General features: G+C 43.3%; 1 protein-coding gene across 1 annotated transcript in view; it reads right to left on the minus strand.

The window, feature by feature from the left end:
- Positions 1–827: 827 nt before the first annotated feature.
- NTSR1 (neurotensin receptor 1) overlaps positions 828–14,209 on the minus strand; it is a 53,750-nt gene continuing 40,368 nt past the window's right edge. The window contains exons 3-4 of the mRNA XM_065849472.2: positions 7,783–7,873; positions 828–5,473 (exon numbers count right to left, since the gene is read on the minus strand). Coding sequence (XP_065705544.1) covers positions 5,224–5,473; positions 7,783–7,873 — 341 coding nt within the window. The 3' untranslated portion in view covers positions 828–5,223. The remainder of the gene's footprint in view (positions 5,474–7,782; positions 7,874–14,209) is intronic.

Below are 14,209 nucleotides of genomic sequence, written 5' to 3' on the forward strand. Positions count from 1 at the left end.
GCCTTTCTAAAAGAATGAAGGAATTCATTGACCCTTTATAGCCTTTTTCCTTTGAATTGGTGGGGTGTGATGTGATGCCCAATTACATGACATTGGGTGAGAGGGTTGCATGGAAGGATGGAGAAGCTCTGGTTCGCAGGAATTTTGCTTTTCCAAGGAGTCAGCCCTAAGCTAGAGAAGTCACGAGCAGAGGGCAACATTTTTCACTGCAGTTTTAACATGGTCTGTTTTTCTGCACAAGAAACGGAGGCTCTGCTGGGAGCATCCTGCCCTGCACAAAAATCTCCTGCAGCCAGAAAACAAGGACATTGCCACGTGTTGTGGGTTTTCACTGCTGAAGATACGAACTGTGGCTCCTTAGGCAGTGGACTGAAAACACACCTTTTAACAGAGCGGGGCTGAATACCAAATAAAAGTATTCATAAAATGAACTATTTGATTCTTTAATAATTGATGGTGTAGGGACAATAGAGGCTCCTGCCCTTCTCATCTGGAAGCAGCACCAAAATGCTTTCAGAGAGCAATGCATTTCAACTGGGTTTTAGAAGATGAATTTTCCAGGCATGAATGATTCCAAATATTTAAATGTTATTTTGTTGCTGCTTTCCAAGCAAACTTTACCTCTGCCAGAAATCAAAACAATTGGCTTGAATGGCTAAAAACTATGAATATTTTGTGGATTTTCCTGGTGCTCAGCTGAGCTGTTTCGTAACAGAACTGGGAGCTACAGGGAGAATGCACCAGTTTAGACCACAGCCAGATACCCTGGAAGCAGGTTGTATGATAAAGGCGCAGCTGCCTTTTGAAGCATAACCAGTCCAAGAATTAAATTCCGATATTTATTTCTTAGGATAAATAAATGACAAAATAAAATAAAATACCATATAGTACAAAGGCTATATCAGGAAGCAACCATTTCATTACAGTTTGTTCAGTAAATACAGTATCAATAATAGCATGTTACATCGAAAGAGTGTTTCCCATTGCTACACAAAAGGATTTTACACCCTCTTCCTTCCCTTTGTCACAGAAAATATTACAAAGGAGACAACGCACTTTTAACATTCAGGTTTGTTTTCCCATTGAGCAACAGGCCACAGAAAATAAAGCACATCAATATTTTGTATTTCAGAAAAAAAAATTAAAAAAGAAGGTGCACTTGAAAAATTATTTGCCATAAATACAATATATGCAGGACTACCAGGTGGCGCGGCTAGGGAAGGACTCTTGATCACAAAGCCAGGACACAGCATCATGAAATTTTTGAGTAGCAATTTCTGTTTTCCTACTAAATGCATCCGGACTGAGAATAGAAGATCTTGTTGAGCTGGAATGTTAAGAAACAGACATTCTAGCAGACACAGCTTTGTTTAAACAGCTACCAAACACCACAACCAGGAAGGTACCAGACTGACACTCAAGGCATTGCATGGGGAAGCTCCAGCGCTCTCATGCCATCTGGATGTCTGTCCCTCCCCAGGGCAGGTCATGATGACAGACACACAGAACATGGGTTCAAACTACAAAATGAGCTGTTTGCAGCAACAGCGCACCCTGGGTCTGCATTTCGCTGAATGTTTGATGCTATAAATGCGAAGGTCCTGCTACCACTACAGCATGTGTTTGGTTAACCCGCCTCACTGACTTTTCCATTTAGTTTTCTCTTTTACAGGCGCAGTCACTGAAGCGAGGGCTCATGCACTTTACAAAATAAAAAAGACAAGCTCAGTAGAGCATTCGAACACTGATGTGTACTGGGCTTTGGTGAGAAAGTTCTGTCTGGGGGAAATTTCCGAATAGCATTAGGACTTTGAAATCTGATTTCACATGCTGCCAAATGGGTGGCCCTGACAAGAACACTGTGAAGAGAAACAAAACCTCAAAATAACATTTAAAGAGGTTGCTTGATCAACTCCCTTCAGATGGGAATTTCTCAGAATCCATCTGGCAACACTTCACATCTGTGGGTTCAACAGATTTTTTTTTCTTAGTCGAAACAAATAGTTCAAAACACTTATAGGAAATTTGCATAGATTAAGAGCGTGCCACACCAACACTTGCCTCCCTGCCCCAGCAGTGAATTCCAACAAGACAGGAATACAAAGCATTGGGAGGATGAGTTTCACCTGCTGGCAACAGCTACTTATGCTCGATTAGGTTTAAAGCTAAACCTTGTTGGGTTAGTAGTTCAACCGTTGTTAAAAGGCATGCAAAGAACCATTTTTCTGTTATGTGCTGGGGAGTTTGTACCTTTTTCTTCTCTATGGTATCACACTTTTATAAAATCGTGAGCTGTTGCAGTGAGTTATCCTCACTTCTTCAAGCTCAAGGGAACTAAATCTCTATGTTGAATATCACAAAACTAGGTGAGGAGTGGAGAGAGGATGAAGCCAACTGTAACCTACACTTCTCAGCTCAAGGTAGTCAGATTTGGACAGTGGAAGAGGTAGCTTTGAGCTGCAGTCTCAGATTAAGGCCATAGACTCAGGTCTGCTCCCATGTTAAACTGCAGGAACAGAGCTGTGGACACCAGCAAACCACTTGGATAAATCCCCCCACACAATCAGCTCTTCAGGACTCGAGTGGCCCAACAAACGTTGCAGAAAGAGTTTATGATAAGTTTGTTTTCACTCCAGCTTGTTCCCATTTTCATGTCAAACCAAAAATAAACCTACCAGTTTCTCTGAGCTGTGATCAAATATTCTGTAAGTTGCCAGCGTATGTCAGTAATGAAAATCTAAGCCAAGCATTTTATGTGAAACAATTATTTGTACAGTGTTTTCTAAGATAATCAAGCACATTTCAACAGGTTGGTTTGAACAAGTATATTAATAATGTTTAACATTTCAAAAGCAACTGGACATGCAGGATGTTAAATCCTAATGAAAGTCAAAGCAACACAGAGTTACAGCTTCTGTGGGAGGTTTCAGAAACCACCTCCCAGCTGTTGGCTTTATTTAGAAGTGAAGTTAAAAAATTTGAGTCCACTCCAGAAACACTGGAAGTATCTTGCCTGGAAGGCCAATGTTAAGTGTGTGATATTAATACTCCTCTTCCTCTGCTCATCATACCTGGACTTTCCCACAGGGCAGTATGTACAGGTCTTCTAGAGCTTCTTCTTCCAACCTGCCCAAGCCACTTCCAAGACACTCACACAAGTAACATTTGCTGGTTTCTCACAGATTTCCTTCTAAAGAGACCGCTCTCTCTCTCTCTCTCTTCTGTTTTTTTCCATTACCTGTTTTTCCTGCCAAAAAGGAGTCAACTGTGCATGAGCAATGAAAGTGCTTTGTCAAATATAATCTCTACCCTCTGTTTGGTACAACCAGGGCAAGAAATTAAAAGAAGGCATGACAGGACCGAGCTTGCAGTTTGGCTGAACCAGAAGAAACTAAAGCCCCATTGATTTATATTTTTGAGCCCTTTCTTTTGGAGTGGTTCTGTGCTAGGCATTGAAATAATCTCCCATCCTTGGTAGGTGTGGTTGGAGGTAATGGCTGATGGTAACCAGGTCTGTAGCAGAAGTCACTGGTACCCAGTGGATCAGTAACTGGTCTCCATCATTATGTGATGGTTCACTGGGGCCAGATCCACATCTCCAGCATTGAGACTTCTGTCACATACCGAGGGTCCTCATTAGCTGAAAAGTGACAGGTTATGGGGAAAGCCCAGAAAGCTGAAATGAGCCAAGTGGCTCTTTTAGATTCTCATCATAAAGAGGCAAGTCCTGCTCTCCTAGTGAAGTGTGGTGTGAGAGGGGTCATAAGGTCACCACCAGCAAAATCACAGCGGAGGTTGTGCAGGATCATTTGCTGGTTCCAGGTTCATGCAAGTCACCATCTGGTTATGTGACAGTGGGGACAGCCCTTCAGCTTGTCCCAGGAGCCTGTGACCTCTGGTGCTAAAGGCTCTGGAGCAATTTGCTGCATCACATACCGGGCTGTTAGATGGGAAACTGTATGGGAGAAAAGCTCATGCTATTTATCTTGACCGGCTGAGAAATTTCAAAGAGAATTTTCAGATCTATTGTTGTTTTGTTTTTTTTTTTTTTTTCTTCTGGCTTGCTAAAAGAAAGTTGTTTTAGAGCTAAGACTCCCAGATCAGAACTTCTTGTGTTCTTCATTTGCACTATCTGAAGATTTGTGTGTGCAGAACAAGGTGCCAACAGGTCCAGTAGAAAAAAGAAACAAAAGGTAGAACAGGAGGCCCTGCTGCCTACAACTGCTGTAACATGTGAGACATCAGCCTTGTGAAAATGTTGAAGAAACAAGTAAAACTGGAATAAGAATGGGAAAGATTGGAAGGTCCCACAGAATTGGGGCAGGTTGCTCTTATCTGAGCAGCCTGGAACCCTCATGAGCCTGGAGTTTTCTCAACTCTTAATGCAGGTCAGCTAACTGTTCTCCATGCTGAAAAATAGGATTTGACAGTATGGCAACAGTAAGATTTTCCATTTCTGCTCATTTTCAGCACTCCAGCTAGGCACAGTTTCTGCATTCTTTGCCAGAGACTTCGTTATTTATTGGTGTTGAAGTACCAATACCAGTGAGAGAGGGAGTTCACCATGCCAGGCACTATATACGCCCTAAAGTAAGAGATGACTCCCCATTTCTCCAGGCCATACCCACCCCAATCTAGGTAAGGCATCATCTGTTGGTATTTAATTTCAAGGAGCCAGAGTGGCTCTCTTGAGCACCTAGGTCATATTAATCATAATTTAGTTATATTTCTAAAATAACCACCTGGCTCCCTGAGTTTTCACTCCTTGTTCATTGAACATCCCATAGATGAGCATGTCCATTCTCCAAAAACATCCCTTCTGATCAAACCTGCTTTCTCCTCATCAGACTCTCTGCTCGGTGCCGCCAAGAGACATCATCACAAACCCTTGGATGTGAACATGGCATCTCTGCACTGAGAAAAGGATGAAATGCAGTATGATTTTGCCTAAGTTTAGCATATTTTGGCTTCCCAGTTAACACTGCACCTGGATTTATGCCAGACTGAAGTTACAAAATGTGTAGACATTACTCACAAGAGGCAAGGCCAATGCTTTAAAATAACCTCAAAGTTACTGGCAGCACAAAGCCTATTTTTCCAACAAAAATGACTTTGCTAAATGCACTCGTGTTATGTGAATTTGGAGACCATGCATGAAAGTCACAGAGGCCTCTCTCAAGTTTTGACTCCACGATGAAATGCATTTCCCTTCCTCCTTTGGCTTCAGTATGTAGTTTCCCTTGTGACCTGGCTGGAAAACGTGTGGTTGCTGGAGATACTGTTGGATTTCCTGGTGAAGGCCAATCGTTTCTTCTTCTTCCTCCAGGGCAGGCACAGCAGTGTGAGTGTAGAGAGGAAGATCTGTCGGAAGTTTGCAGACACCAGGTTGTAGAGGATGGGGTTGATTGCTGAACTGACGTAGAAAAGGACATTTGTCAGCATGTAGAAGTAGTGGTAGAAGTTGAAAAGGAAGCTGCAAGGACAGATGAAAGATAAAAATCTAAGTAGTGTGTGGAGAACTGAAATAATTCAAAGTCACAAGGGCGAGGAAAAGATGAGCTAGCCTTTCTTGGTTGGGAATATGGTCTTAGCAATGGTGCATGAGCCACCAAGAAAACATCTGTGTTTTCAGTTGGAGCTGGACAAATGTCAGTCAAATGCCTCTACAAAGGTCTTACCCCAATCACTAGCAGAAACTTATTTATGACCTTATGCCATCACATTTACCTCATGCTTTCATTTTGTCTTTGAAAATGGCATTCTGGAAACTGAGAAGCCAGATGGAAATTTGTTTCTGTGTCATGCATATACATTAGCTTGACTTTTCTGGCTGCAGTTCTGGTCTACAGAGCCTGCAGAAGAGCCGAGATCCAGTAACAGATGCGATTACCCTCCCCTTGGCAGCGAGAGCTTCACCAGCTCATTCAGCGGTCCCTGAGTTGGGATTTGTCTGTAATTTGGGAGAGCAGTCTCTATTCTGGGGGCAAGCTGATGATAGCACGTGTTTGAAACATATCCTGACCATCAAATAGAATGTTTTCAAATAGAATTTGTCGAAAATGCTTAGAGTATTTTTTTTTTTTTTAATTTTCTCTTCTTTTGGAAATCTCTCTCCTTGGGACAACTGAAATCAACAGCTCTGAGCTGGCAAAGTGTTTATGAACAATGTGAGTCTCATTTTCAGGAAGACGTTCCACAGGATCATTTATCTCCATGGAAAGACCTTTTTGTTAGTCTGAGTACTGTCTAACAAAAGATAAATAGGTGTGTGCTGGAGTACATCACGGAGACCTCCACACCCCCTCCGTGCTGCCAAGCACTGAGTGGCCCTTCCAGCTCTTACAAGCAGGGTTTCTCTATGTATTTGTCAAGAATTAATACAGCAAAAATTTCTCCTATTTGAGGGTAAGCACATGCATTCATAAATGAACACGTCAAGCTGTTGCAAGCTCTTGATAAGCTGCTGTACTGATGGTTCACCATTCATAATATGCCTGTAAATTCAATGTTTTCCTAAAATCGCTCATGGCTTTTGAAAGAAGGAAAAAAAAAAGTTAATGCAAGCACAATGCATAAATTCACACTAACTGCAGAGAGACTTCTCTACCCCTCTTGCTCAAAGCAAATGTAGTGACTACATAATTGATTGCTGCTTTAAGTGCTTTTCGTATAGGAAAGCAAACAAGAAACAACAGTTTGTGCCTAGAGTTCTGTTCTCCTGATTGAAGATAGGGTTTGTTTTTTTACTATGGATGGATGTACAATTCCATCCAGTAGACTGCTAAATTACTATTCTTTGCTCTTGGAGTTTAAGAAATTTTAGTGCCTCATAGTTGTTCTGCTTTTTGGTGTTTTAGATTATTTTTCTTTTCCTGTTCATTGTAGGAAACTTGGGGCCTGAGAGATGAGGGAAATAACACCATGGGACAAAAGACACATTTTTCTCTGAGCGCGTCTCATGGAGTCTCAGGCTACCTGGGCATATATCCCCAGACAGCATTAGCATTTAATTGCATATCTAAAATGAATCATCAGTTCCATGGCTGCTTTGCTGAGAAACAGAGCTGTCCATGTATCCTTGCACATCTGTGAATTGTGCAAGTGCGTTTAATGTAGGTGTGCAATTGTCCCTAAATTCTCTCAGAATCTGGACATTTTCTAATCAGTGGCAACTACTAGAATTTAATTTTGATCCAATCCCTGCAAAACCCAGTAAATAAGCTGCCCCAGCCTGGGTAAGCAGCACAGTTATCTCCCCACTTGTGTAATCCCTCCTGTCACTAAGGAAATGCGGCAGCGTGAAGCTAAATTGTGTGTTGACAGGAGCTTCTCCATCTTAGAGCCAGTGATCGATATCTACACCATGGAGACAGCGATCCACTCCAGATGTAGAAAACCCCCCTGTCCAAATGTCATTTCATCAAGGACCGTCACAGGTGAATATACATCACTGTTGTTAACAGGGGCAGGTCTGTGGTCGCAGCCACAGAAGAAAGAAGCGGATGCAGATGCATTTTGGTTCAAGCCAACACTTCATTCACCCACATCTGGGGGATTTAATAGTAAAACTGGGACTCATAATTTGGCTGACAATAATGGTAAGGAATACAAAAAGGAAAAACAAAACAATAATTAGGAGGTCGAGGCTTTAACCCCTCACATGGAGAATGCCTTTGCTCCCAGATCCCCATCTCCATCCCCAATTCTGCTCCTGGCAGCCCCAGCTTGACCCCACTACCCCTCCCAGCAGAGGGGGAGCTCATCCCCCACATTGTGACTCACTCTGTCCAGTGACTGGAGGGGACATAGCAAAACATGAGACGCCGTATGTGATACGGGAGCCAGCAGACCACGAAGGCAATCACCACAGCACCTGCAAGGTATGAAAAAAGCCCATTACTTTTCGTGAGCAATTCTTCACCGGGGGTGAAAAAGGAACGTGTCTGTGTGGTGTTTATCGCTGTAAACTGTTTTCATAAAGTCCCACTTTGTTCTTCTGTTGCCATTGTGCAAAGGATTAATAACCCTGAGGGACAACTATTGTGCAGATGTCTGCAAAAACAAGCATAACAGAAATATTAGAAAATAGCTGTAAGTACAGGGGCAGTGACATTATGAACAAAAGAAGGTATGATACAGATAAAAGACTGCTGATGCCTAGTTCAGACACTGGCAAAAATAAAATTGTATTTGCATCCATCCTTGTGTTTCATGCCCTTGTGACATCGGGTATTTTGTCCAAAGTACTTGAAGAGACGGTTAGTGTGTGTTTTTCATCCAGGTAGACAAGGAGCCAGGGACACTATAATCCCATTACTTTGTTACAAGGAGCCACTGGCCACAGTCCCTGCAGTGCTGGGGATCATTAAACAGCCTTGGGAGCTGTTTTCTGGAATCAAGACTCATCCTTTTGTTCTGCGTTTGTGCAATACCTGAGACAGTGATTACAAGACATTTGGGTCTGGATATTACCATAATAAAAGTGATTAATACAAGGGTAAGCAGAGAAAGGCAACACATTTTTTTCCTTTCCAGATTCCTGCCGAGGGATATCAAACAAAGGAAAATAAAATGCAACAACTCTGAAGGATTAAAGTGCTGCCGGTAGAGCATGTTTGTCAATTTAGATTAAGGACTAGATATAACAGGCAATCAAGAGAAAGATTTGTTTCCTTTTGTAATATGCATTTCTACCTCTGTATGAAATGACAGGATTCTGGCAGAATCCTAGCAGGAAATAAAGAAATCTCAGTTAAAACATAACACAATAAAAGACAAGAAGAAAATCAAGGCTAAATAAAATAATTATGTTAATTTTTTATCCCAAATTTGCTCTACAGAGAATAAGGGCCGCATCACTCTTGTCCTTTATGTGACCTGTAAAGGGCTACGGAGCAGCAAAGCTCTTTTACAGAGCTACGCACCACCAGCGCAATGCGGATTTGGCATGTGGAGGCAAAAGCTGCTTTTCCTTCTGCTTTGGGATTGAAAATATTTATGTGGATATGTCCCAAACCCAGATGCTGCCATCCCGCAGGGACTATGCCATAGCTCATAGAGGAGATCTGGAGAAGATGTGTTTTTCCTTGAAAAACACAGTCCGGGAGGAGCAAGTCTGGCTGTGGTTGCATCTCCCCATCACCGTTTCTCAGCCAAGAGGCACAGGGGAGGCTTCAGTGACAAAGTGGGGAGGGAAGTGTCTGTGCCCTATTTTTGTGGGTGTCATCACCAGTGGAGTCACTGCCTAATTTGTACAGAAATTACATAATTCCTGGTGTCCAGCTTTACTTCCACTCCATATGCTATCTCTGCTCTTAAACACATAACTAACAATGGAAATGGTTATATTCTTTTAGCATCAGACTGCATGATGTATGAGAACATCTTCCAGGAATGCTGCAAAAATAATTTATTTGATAAAGTTTTAGGCAGCTGGAGGGACAAGTTTTGGAAAAAAAGCTAGAGGGTCTGTTTTTACTTTCTTGTCCAAGTGAATTCATTATTTCAATCTGAATATCTTTGGCTGCTATGTGGTTATTGTGATCACAGATGTAATTCATCACTAGACGGCATGTGGTTCTTCAGATGCCATCAAGGGAATGAATTTGACCTGTGTCAGATCCTGCCCTAAGGAGCTTTGTTGGGACTTTGATGGGGACAGCCCAGAAATGACATGTGGCGCAGGAGAAGTGTGGAAATCCACTGGGGATCTCGGGGCAGTGCTGGATGTCAGCCTTGCTCTTTCACATTTCTGGGCACTTGCATTTGGCCACCTCTAGAAATTAATTTCTCTGTTGGATGGACCTTTGGTTTGCCCTGCATGGAGCACTCCACCCGTGATCCCCCAGGAGATGCCTCCAGGGGCTACAGGAGAAGCGATTCTCTCCAGCCTCTCCCTCTCCATCCATCAGCCTTGGGCCAACGGGAAGGAGCCAACATCACAGCTCCTGTCCATCTGCTTTCCCAGTGCCTGTGCAGGATTAGCTGGATTTTCAGGCTGTGAAAGCAGCTTTCCAAATGGTTTCCAACACAAGTTCATTTGTGCACATCATAATTTTTGCAGAAACCCCAAACACTGGCACTTTCCAGCTGCTTACCCCTGAATGCAGCTTTTTAAGAACAGCAGGATCCGGATTCTTTCTACAGCCAATTTTAAGTGTCTCACACATCTGCCTGTTAAATTTACCAACACGTTAAATGAAAGTGGTTTTCTCCTGGTGGAAGATCTCTGCTTCTGTTGCTCAGAAAATGCTGTGCCAAATAATACAGAGGCAGGGATCTATAGCAGCAAAAACACGTATTGAGAGAGATATCTGTTTAACCTCAGCAAACCAATAGTCAATTAGGTAATCTCTGGTAATTCTATAATATCACATGCAATCACTCTGCAATTAAAACTCTATTAAACACATAGTTAAGTGCATTGGAGACACTTATGGTCTGACTTTGAAATCCCAGCTGGATAACACGCTGAGCGTTTCTGTGCTGCCAGCCCCTGCCATGCAGATTAGGAGACCCTGACCTGTATTTGTTCCCCTTAATCCCTATGTTTCAGTTTTATCATACAAGGGATGAAGCAGATTTAGGGTGGCAATCCTGCCCTCTTGGGTCCCCTCCCCAGAGACGGATTTGAAATGCGGAGATGTATTAACTTTCATCTAACACAGGGTAAAAATGCCCTTTTCTTCCAGATACCTGGTGGCTTTTGCTGCTGTATTCCGTCTCTCTGAGCTCACGCTTATCAAAACAGGTGAGTTGTAAAACATGTGACGGGCAAAGTGGCTGCCAAAATTATTTTTGTTATTGTTATTGGCTCTTAAGACCTGTTCTCCACCATCTTAAGGCTTAACAGAGGGGTTTCTTTGTTGGTGCAAAACGGAGCAGGTCAGCCTGGTGGAGCTGAGCACAGCAGGGGAAAGATTAGATCCAATGTGTGTTGGGGGTGACTGTCCAGGATAGTGTTTGTGAGACTGGAGATTTCCTGCCTCTATTTTTTGAACTAAAAATAAACCAGATACAGCCCCCCCTTCTAATTAATTCAGTGTGGTCTTACTAGGAGCAGGGCTGCTCCATGAACTTCTGATATTTCCCACGTTTGAGAAAACGAGGTGCTAAACCCATGGATCAGCCCAGGGCTGGGGAGCAGAGAAGGAACCTGAGCAAGCCGACTGGAAAATGATCCTTCCGCTGAGCTGCATCTCCCTAAATCAAACTCCCAATGTAAACACACATTAAAACCTGAATTATTGCATCCTATGGCTTTCTATTTTGTCTTATAATGCCGCTATTCTCTGCCCATTTGAACTGCAGCCCAAGGAAGAAAGGGAGAGACACAGGAGGAACGGCGGAGAACAAGCCCTTGTTTGTTCTCTCGCAGGAAGTGCTGCAGAGGGAAACATAAATTTTGAGTGACATCTTTTTCATTGTGCAAAAGAAGATTTAAACTGTGCCAATTTTGATTTTCAGGCTAAACTGGATGTGGAAGCAATACTGGAAGTTAAATTATATTAGACTGAACTGAGTATTTGATTTTACCTTGTGTGTATCCTGTGGCTGAAGCTGGGAGACAGTCCTTCTCCAGGGCCAGCATCTCAAAAAGCTCACGTTGGGTTAACATGAGCATGGAGCAATATATAATGTGCAAAAAGACCACAGTGAGTGTATGGTGGCTGGTTTAACTGAGCATGGGAGACACATTTGGGAGTGATTTTCAGCCCTCCATCCCTCTTTTGGGGCCACTTGAGGCTTGGTGTGACTCAGGGCAGGGGTGGTGATGGGGAATGTGCTGCTGCTGCCAACTCACTTGGGACCCAGGGAGCTGCTGCAGTGCAAAGCACTTGGCTGTTGTCTTCCTCCTGGCTCTGCCTCTCCCGTCCCCTCCGGGATGGCCCCAGGCGAGGGTGTCCCTCTGTCCACTCCTCCTTTCTCTCCAGGAGAGCAAGAAAAGAGATGCTGCTCCCTCTTCCAGCCACCTCCACTGGTGCCTGCGGAGAAGCTCAGATCCAACCTTCCTTGATAGCTTCATTCAGATGATTTTGACCAATTTATTTGTTTTTCACTGCATTTCAAAGGGAGCAGAAATACATACAGCTGGGGAGCATCATGTTGTAATTTCTAAGCAAAGGCAGGAGCTGCTTGGGTCAGTACTGACCCATCTGAATAACATCTCGCAGCTTTTTCTGCATTTCATCTCATCGGTGGTTGTGTCTCCAGCTCTGCCCAAGAAATACACACTCCAGCTGGTACTAGTAACGTATAGGACAGTGTTATGGGGCTCATGTCAGGGTTTGCATTAATGCTGATTTCTGGAGAAAAAGTCCTCGTGTATTCAAAGCTCTTGGGTTTTATGTGCTTATTTAGTCAAAGAGAGTCTCTCACAAAGGGAAGCGGGTGTCACTGTACCATTTGATATGAGAGATGGTAAAAGCTGGGCCAAGTGTAGATGGAGCTGGCACTGCCTAGTTCAACCCCGAGGAGCTGTTTATTCTAACATGATGCACTACCTGACGGGTTGTGGGCAATATTTATACTATCAGGCCCCCAAACGAGGGATTGTGGCAGCTGCAAGGATGGGGATGAGCCTAGTAAAATTAAAACTGCTTATGCTGGTATTTGGGTCACAAGGCTGCAGAAGAAAGGATTTCCATAAAAGTCGATATCAACCAGCAGAGATCGGGGCCCACCAGTATGCACCAGTAGTACTCAGGAGAGCAAAGAGGGAGAAACTAAGAATAGCAAAGGTCTTGGGGAGCCCTCAGCTCCTTCAGGCACCACTGAAAACGCTCAGCGTTTACTGGATGCAATCCCCCTGTGCTCTTGCACGTTACTGAGCAGTGTAAACATTAGATTTGACTCCTTAATTTCCATTCTCAGCAGCCAGAGCTCCGCGTTCTATTTTTCTGTACCATTTTCCTTCTTTTTTTCCTACTGCAGAAGGATCGTTTCTTTTTTGGATTAAGGGGTAGAAGATACTATCTTGCATGAAAGGAGCCATGTTCCCCTAAATACTTCTTTGTTAATGGAAGCGAGACAGAAAACCTTTTGGCATGCAAACCCGACGTATTGTACTCTAGCCTATATTCTCCAATCCTGATTTTCAGTGGCTTCAGCTGGCAGATTTGAAAATGGATGTGAATTCCTGCCCCTGCTCATGCTGGTGATTAAATCATACACTGGCACTCATTTCATCCACAGGAGCAAGGCAGAAAATGAAGGTTAAGAGCTGTCCCAAGAACAGGGTCCAAACAGCATGTCCCTGATGACAGTGCAAACCAGGGAGTCCTGCTCGGTTTCCTTCTAAGATAATTCTGGGGAAAAGAAAGAAATGGCTTCATTCCATTTAAGCTTCATTTGTGCCATTCCACCCAGGGATGTCTGGGTGTTTGGAGGAGAAGGAGGAAGAAGGAAAATAAAATTCCCATTTGAAGGATGGAAAAGGGTTCCCGTCTTTTCCTCACCAGGTTCAAGGCTCTTTCTATTTGGTAAGATCATGTCTAACCTGAACTGGCATTCTCTGCAGCTCCTTTCTTCTTTATTCTCCAGTTTCGAGTTTCATGTGTCCTTTATTCTTCCCCAAACAGTTTCTGCTCACCAGAGGGACCTTGGGGCTGTATTTACTTCATGCTTCTGCACTGACTAAGGCCCTGGCCGGACTTTGTGTTTAAAAACACATCAGTTAACGTTTTAAACACTCATATGGACAGGATTTAACACCTGGAAAATCTGCTGGTCGGGCTCTAAAGTTGTCTTCAGAGATGCAGGCAGTAGATCCTGAATCCCAGCAGAAATGTCTTGCCAGCCCAAGGGACACATCTTGGGAGAGGAAAAAAAGAGTGTCTGTCTCCCAAGAGGCACGGCCGTGGTTTATAAAGTGACTCCACACTACTCTCTTCCTGCTGCTTGGCAGGCTGGAAAGTAAAGCTACACATACAAACATCTCTGGGAAATATATACAACCATTATAGAACTAATTTATCCTTCTGAATTTCAATGTGTCACTTCAGCTGTTAAACTCAGCTTCCACTCATGCTTAATATCACAGGGGTTTTGCCGAACTCCACTTGCAGTTGCTCAGACTTTTTATTAACGATCAGACAAATCTGATTTCCTTAGAATACAGGAATTACAAAATACAACTGCCTAAGGTGCAGATTTTCAGACTGGTGCTCCTCTGTGTATTGTGGCTGCAAAGTATTTGCCATTATTTGTT

The sequence above is a fragment of the Patagioenas fasciata genome, chromosome 16 (assembly GCF_037038585.1).
Source record: "Patagioenas fasciata isolate bPatFas1 chromosome 16, bPatFas1.hap1, whole genome shotgun sequence".
Taxonomy (NCBI): Eukaryota; Metazoa; Chordata; class Aves; order Columbiformes; family Columbidae; genus Patagioenas; species Patagioenas fasciata.